This window comes from Brachyistius frenatus, unplaced genomic scaffold (genome assembly GCF_029030835.1).
Source record: "Brachyistius frenatus isolate BFR_SWC_R1_liver_20210118 unplaced genomic scaffold, ASM2903083v1 Contig_295, whole genome shotgun sequence".
Lineage (NCBI taxonomy): Eukaryota > Metazoa > Chordata > Actinopteri > Embiotocidae > Brachyistius > Brachyistius frenatus.
In genome coordinates this window covers 1-7,060 of record NW_027210894.1, presented here as the reverse complement: position 1 = coordinate 7,060, position 7,060 = coordinate 1, and the positions used below count along the sequence as shown (strand labels likewise).

Below are 7,060 nucleotides of genomic sequence, written 5' to 3'. Positions count from 1 at the left end.
ATCTGGATTTCCTGAAAAGCATCCTCACATATACAACTCTTTCCTATTGGCTCACAATTTAATGGATATTGTACTCATACAAGGGAAGGATGCTTTAGGAAAACCCAGAAAACAACAAAGATTGAAGGTTTTAAAGTAGAACTTCCTCAAAAAAGTCGATCCGTGTCCTCGGATAGGACGAGAACAGCAAGGAGGCAATACTGTTTGCCACACACTCCATACTGCTTTATTCTGGCGGGCCATGGCGACACCGTTTCCTCCAACAGACAGGACTGAATGGACACCACAGGCTACTATACCCAGTAGAGACACAAAACGCCTCATCCTCAAAAACATGACGCAAAAAAGAAAAAAAAAATAAGAGGAGAGGCTATTTGAAAACCTGATTTGGATATGGACACTTGATCTGATGCTGAGCAAACCAAGCTGTTCTGGCAGATAGAGGCAGTGGCTGAGTTCCACACCAAATAATCCCCCTCCCTCCTCCCCTCCCGGTAACAGGGTTGAACACCTTATAAATCCAAACTGAGCCAAAGAATTCAACACAAAAAAATGATAAACTGAAGTTTTATTTCAGATTCAAAACGCTCCGACCTTCCCTCGAGTCACATTTTTCTCATTAAACTCAACTTAATTGGGACATTTCGCCACCTCTGCTCCTCCACACTGGACCAAAGATAACATGGACTTCCACATAAATTGGGAAAATAATAGCTTCTCATCCATGATTACAGCTGTCCATGTATGTTCCCGATCACTCCAAACCAATTGTGCAGGAAGGGTGGGGGTCTGTACTTGGTTTGGAACAGAGCCTCTGCAGATACAAACAACAACAACCCGCATCCCGAGATGCACAAGAGCTGTGATGTCACAGGGAGCTTATGACATCATAGGAGCAAACACTAACGGGTTTGACTGACTGTGATGACTTTACAGAGCAGCGGCAGGAGCCCATGAAGCCCCCTGAAATGTTAGTCCTTCTCTCGCGTCACTGTCATGGAAACCCTCGACCTACTACAAATGTTTATTTCCAATTTGACAGCAAACAAATTAAAATGTGGTTGAAGTCACTCTTTAACTTTTGGATTGAAGATTTGTCGTGGCACCTCTCCTGGGTAGCTGCCTCGGTTCTGGGGGAGCTTCAGTGAGATCTGCGTGCTCTGTAAACGTCAGCGGCGTCATCTGAAATGCAATGATGAGCTAGCGCCCGCAGTAGGGCGGTGCTGGTACTACACCCCTCCCCCACCCCTGTTCCCAATGTCCCTCCGTTTACAAGAAACAAACAGGAAATAAAAAGATTCAAGAAACAAAAAGAGAAAGAAAGAAAAAGAAATCCCCCCACCCCCCAACTGGGCCTGCCAGCACGCCACTGACTTCAAATGTGTAGGTGTGTGTATGCGTGTGTGCGTGCGTGAGTGTGAGAGTCAGTGTGTGTGCGGTCGTGGCCGCCAGAGTCTCTGAGAATATGTGAGGACTGGTGTGTGTGTGTGTGTGTGTGTGCGTGTGTGTGTGTGCGCGTGTGGAGGCTCCATGGGGGTGAGGGGGACTCCTAGTATTTCTTCCCCGGGACGAACTCCTTCGCTTCGGGATTCAAGATGCTCTTCCTCTGCAGACAGAGAAGAAGAAGAGAATTAAAAACATATTCATTCCCAAACTGACTTTATAATCTGAGTCTAGAAAAAAAAAAAAAAAAAAAAAAAATCTGTTGTGAAATGATGTAATTGACTCACCGCCACCTCCTCCAGGTTGCTGTGGTGATCGCTGACGGACAGGCCGTTGAGCTGCTGCTGCAGCTGCCCCACCCCCTGGTTGTTGAGGTCACGCGAAGGAATAAACCAATCCTGGTCCTCCTCCTCCAGCATTTCCTGGAAGCAGCGCTCCAGGAACTCCTGCTCCAACAGCTCCTCTTCCACCTGGGACACGCCGAGAGAGGAACAACACAAGTAAGACCAAAGCAGCAAAAGAAAGTTATAGATAGAACAGAAGGTTGAAATGTTTAAGTGTCAGATTTAATAGCCATGTCCCCTGTTCAACTCTGGCCAGGGACCTCAGTTGCATGTTGTCCCTCATCTCTCTTTCCACTTATCTACTTTATTATCCCTAAAATTATGACCAAAGTATGCACCGAGTGGGACATTTTTCCATTGAAAAATAATCATGTCAGTGCTCTCAGTGGATTAACATGTAACGGAGACGGTCTCTGAATGACCTCAAACATATGCTTTGTATTCCATACTGTACACATTTGATTGGCCAATAATACAGGCAGATTATGTGCACTGTTGCAGCAAAATTTGAGTCCAGTTTGACTTTTTTTGCGGCGTGTTGTTTTTAAACCAGACCGATGTGCATCATGCAGTGTTCTCAGTGAAGGACTCTGTGTTTTGACACCGTGCAGATGTCTGAAAACTGCTTTAAGAACAATATTATCAGTATTATCAGAGCCTTGATGTTGGGACAGAGTACACCAAACAAGATAAAAATAAGTTTCCCCAGATGACTTTTCCAAATTCACAAATGAAGAAGATTGGTGGCCGAGAGGGTTTATGTGTTGCAAGACAAAGACGGTTCAAAACCAAACTAAGGCCAGAAAAAGGTCTAAAGGATGAACACATCAAGTCTTCAAGTTGTAAATCTGAATTCAATTGATAAGAATTCAAAGTGTGGACAGACACACGCACCTGTCTGTTATACTCCTCCTCGTTCTCCATCCACATGTACTCGGCAAATGGGTTGGCGTCACTGCCCTCTCCCGCGTGCCCATTGGCCACCGGCTCCTTTCCTTCCTTTCCTGGAGCCCCGCCTCCCGGTGTCTTAGCCACCTCTGGACCGCTCATCTCAGCCGGCTCTGCAGGGGAAAACAATGACACGAGCGTTATTGGTGTTGAAGTGGAAAAACCCTGCAACATTCTGCTTCATCTTAAAACTTCCAGTGTCAAAGTACACAGAAAGAAGCCGAAAACGATTCTTTAGCCAATTCCAAAAAAATCGAATTCAACACAATGCATTCTCGTCATTTGTTTAAGTCAGATAACACTGGCTCGTCTCCTATTCATTACCCCACAGCTGCTTCTTATTGACATGATGTCATTTAAATCAAGGCTTTGACATTTCAGCCTGGGATCCAAATTCAACAAATCATCAACGTCTCAATTACATTTGAGCTGCAGCTGGAAAACTGCTCCCGCGGGTAAAAGAAATCTTCAGAGTCTCCCTGCTCATAAACGATAAAACCACCAAACAATAATTCTCCATATCTCACAATCTGAGTACGAATTGGACTGAAAACTAACAGCAGCTCGCTGCTGCTGCTCTGTGCACAAACACCAGTCAGAAATGCTCCGCCATATCGAAAAACTATTCAGCAAACACCTAAATGGGCCCGAAGGCTAAATAGAATCTTTTATGACTATAATCAATGGTGTTCCCAGGTTGGGGCGTTTCAGTGGTGCAGTAAAAGGCCACAATTTTATTATTAACCAGAGAAACAAACGCACACAGGCCCAGAGACGTCATGAAGATGTACAACGCCATTAACAGGAAAACAAACAGGGTGTTAAATCAGTTGTTTTACACTAACAAAAAGAAAAAAATACAGCACAATGTCAACTTCTTCATCTCCCTACAGTTTAGCTTCAGCGTGTGGAGTAAAAAGATCAAGCCACATAAGATTTACATCTAAAAGAAGAAATAAAACAGCAAAGAAATTTCACAAAAACTCAAAAGTAGCATTAATAGGGGAATAATAAAAAAAAATTAAAAAAAAGTTTTAGAGGCTCTTTGACTGTCCAAGAATAAACTGAAACAAACATTCAGATCGAAGGCAAAGCGCTCGGCTGTGGGCTGAGAATCACTACCTGTAATTGCCATTCATATATGCTGAAGCATGTTTTCACCCTTTCAGCTAACCACTGACGTTTCAGCCAATCATGCTGCTTCTCAACAGCTTTGCCAGAGATGCATCATCAAAGCGGCCGCGAGTAGAAAGGAAAAGCACAGGCTGGTTTCTCCTCGTCAGAATACAGTTCGTCATCAGACTGGTTCAGTGTGACGATTACAAATCTGCAGCCAAAATGCAGATGTGCCTTTTAGAATGAGATTTTCATTGCGTGGAAATAAGCAAACTCTTAATGTTGACCTTTACATTCTGCATTGAATAACCTTTTGGCAGACATCGTGGAGGAATTTATAAGGTTATGTTTCCATTTGATGACCTCTACATGCAAATTCTACAGTAGCTGATCATTTTCTAGTTAACTACCTCGAGAAAAAAAGTATTTTCCTAAAATTATAACTTGATTGACCTGCCCTAATAAAAGTGGGACCACCTCTAAATTAAATTGACGTCGCATTCGGCTGTTGCCACCTGAAATCCACGAGACAGGACTAAATTTCCCCAGTGTGGGACCAGTAAAGTCTTATCTTCTCCGCCACCATCAACTGGTTTGCTCGGTGCGTGTCAGGATGTCCCACGAAGGGGAAGAATACGCCCGACTGATGTGATCTGAGCAGCGAAAATGTTTGTGCGGTTACTTCTCAGCTTGGTGCGGATGGCTGCACATGATCCAAGAGAAGGCAAACGCGGTGAGTCACCCTATGTGATGGTGCTGCTGCTGCGTGGAAGCCGCAGGCGTAACGCACATCTGTCCTGCTGCTCTCGGATGGCTTTAAAGGCCTTGAACGCACCGGCTGCGTGGCGTGTGTGTTACCTGTGGCCGCGTGGCGTCATGTCATTTCGGCGTCCGTGGCAACGAATGAGAGATTCTCCCAAACAGACCCGACGCCCGTTTTGAACAGGGAGACGATCTGTGATCACATTTTTTACTGTGTAAACACTATGTAATCAATTATGTCATTTAGAGACTCCAGCAGGTGAGAGGCGGGATGGATGTTCTTCGCTGCCGTCTCTCTCCTCTGTGTCGTCGTGTGAAAGATAAACCACCCGCCTGCTTTTTGGTTACAACTCATCACTTGTCAGACCTCAAAACTTCTATTTTAAATGGACCTGCAGCGAGGACACACACGCGCCATTTTAATTTTAACCGAGGTGAAATCTTACATGAGAGCGCTTTATTTTACGCTCCTCATACTGGGTTACACCCCCCCCCCCCCGTCTAAACTGCAAGAAAACTAAAGATTTGTCTTTTTTTTTCATGGATTTTATAAAATTGTTCAGGAATAGGTGTCAAAACACAGGTGAGGACAACACAAATATATTACACTGCTGCCAACACAACGACAGCGCCCACAATGTTTCCACATTTTCCAACCTCAGCAGTTGGAAGTCTCAAAAGCATCAAACGGCGTGTAAACCTCTTCAGACCGAGAAAAGTCTCTTTACAGAAAGTGAGAAAGAAACTCCCCACAACCAATATCGGGTTCCCCTCATCCAAATACTTCCTCCTTCAGTCGGTCATTCCCCAGCTGTACAACCGTACTTAGCCTGAACAGATAGAAATGTAAATGGGTTTCGGAACATCTGTGTGGATGAACACATCCTCAATGAAGTGGTCAAAAGAAATAAATTTATACAGGATAAGATGCAGCAGAACCATAATCTGGAGCATCCTGCGCTTCACTTTCACTTTTTAACTCGTGTAACTCTAGACACCACTACTACTACTACTACTACGATGATAACTGTTTATTGAGCTGTATATTTTGTGGCCACAATTTTTTGTTTTGGAAAATCAAATGAAGTTCTTACTGCACTTTTAGCAAAATAATAATAAAAAAAAATAACATTTTGATTAAGCTTAAATCCAACAGCCTTTCCAGCATGAAATTACCATTAGAAATCACCAGATCACAAGTGTCCTACGATTAGTTGTGAAAAGACGGCGATTAAATGTGATCAGAAGTGGATCCTGGCCCTTGTGACACACACACACACACACACACTGTATTACCACCATGATGAAACTGGCCCACAATAATGACATAATCCTCAGACTGCCAGCCAGCTGCAACAGACTTGTCATGACTCAACTGCGGCCTCACAGCGGGGAGGCGGGGGGTGGGTGGGGGAGGGGTGAGGAGGGGAGGAGGGGTGAGGAGGGGGAAATGATGAGCTCAACCGTGCACACAGCTCCTGGGTCAGCCTGATGCAGACAACGTATTATTGCATTGTTGCAATGTTCGACTTTCTGACTCGCACGTCCGAACGCTCAGAAACGTCACCTCCAAAATATGACCCGCTTCCAGATTCACAACGTAATGTCCCTCTGACGGCGGTTCCCGTTCGCTCTGTCGGTGTCTTTGTAACCAAATCACCATGTGCGAGGCGAGCGGAGGCGCCGACAGTACGGACACACCGTCCCTTGGAGGACTTCAAATAAACATGCGTGGTCTAAGTAGGTCAGTGGACTAAGAGGTGTGTCTGTTTCTGTCTGCGGGCAACGATGAATAAAAAAAATAATAAATAAATAAAAAAGCATAATTATGCAGTGTAGCGATTTACACGTTACCTATAAAAGACAAAAAAAAAAAAAAAAAACAGGAGGGTGAAAGGGGAAGAACAATTAGTCAGAAAATATAGTGAGAATAAGGTAATGTTTGAAGTTTGTGCCAGAGTGTTTAAATTGTTTGTTTTTTTTTTTACTACAGTTTGTAAAGTGTTGAAGAACAAAACAGACTTTTAACATCAATTGGCAAAACTTACTGGATGCTTTTTAACAAACGCAGGACTCTTCAGATGCGGCCGGCACGCGAGACAGAAAAAAACAAAAGGAGACAACAATGAAGTTTACATAAGATGACTATCAGGAAAATGTCCTTCAGACATGATTTGGAGGTTAGACCGCAAATTATTCTTTTGGCATCAATCAAGCAAATCCTAAAAATACCATTTCTGGCAGCTTCACAACATGTGAAGACATGCCAATTATCCTTTGTTTAAAATTTTATTATATGAATATTTGGGGGTTTTGAACTGAAGGTTGGGCAAAAAACAAAGCTGCATGAAGGCCTCACATTGGGCTCTAAGAAACTACGACAGGAATCACAAGTAATACTTGACAGTTTTTGACATTCTTAAATTACTAGCTATTTAATTGAAAAA

General features: G+C 43.6%; 1 protein-coding gene across 1 annotated transcript; it reads right to left on the bottom strand.

The window, feature by feature from the left end:
• Positions 1–550: 550 nt before the first annotated feature.
• Positions 551–6,740, bottom strand: paip2b (poly(A) binding protein interacting protein 2B). Its single transcript, XM_069722544.1, has 4 exons — positions 6,662–6,740; positions 2,682–2,848; positions 1,731–1,913; positions 551–1,606 (listed from the first exon to the last, which is right to left on the bottom strand). The coding sequence occupies exons 2-4, from the start codon at positions 2,835–2,837 to the stop codon at positions 1,550–1,552; spliced, it is 396 nt and encodes a 131-aa protein (XP_069578645.1). The 5' UTR covers positions 2,838–2,848; positions 6,662–6,740; the 3' UTR covers positions 551–1,549.
• Positions 6,741–7,060: the final 320 nt, after the last annotated feature.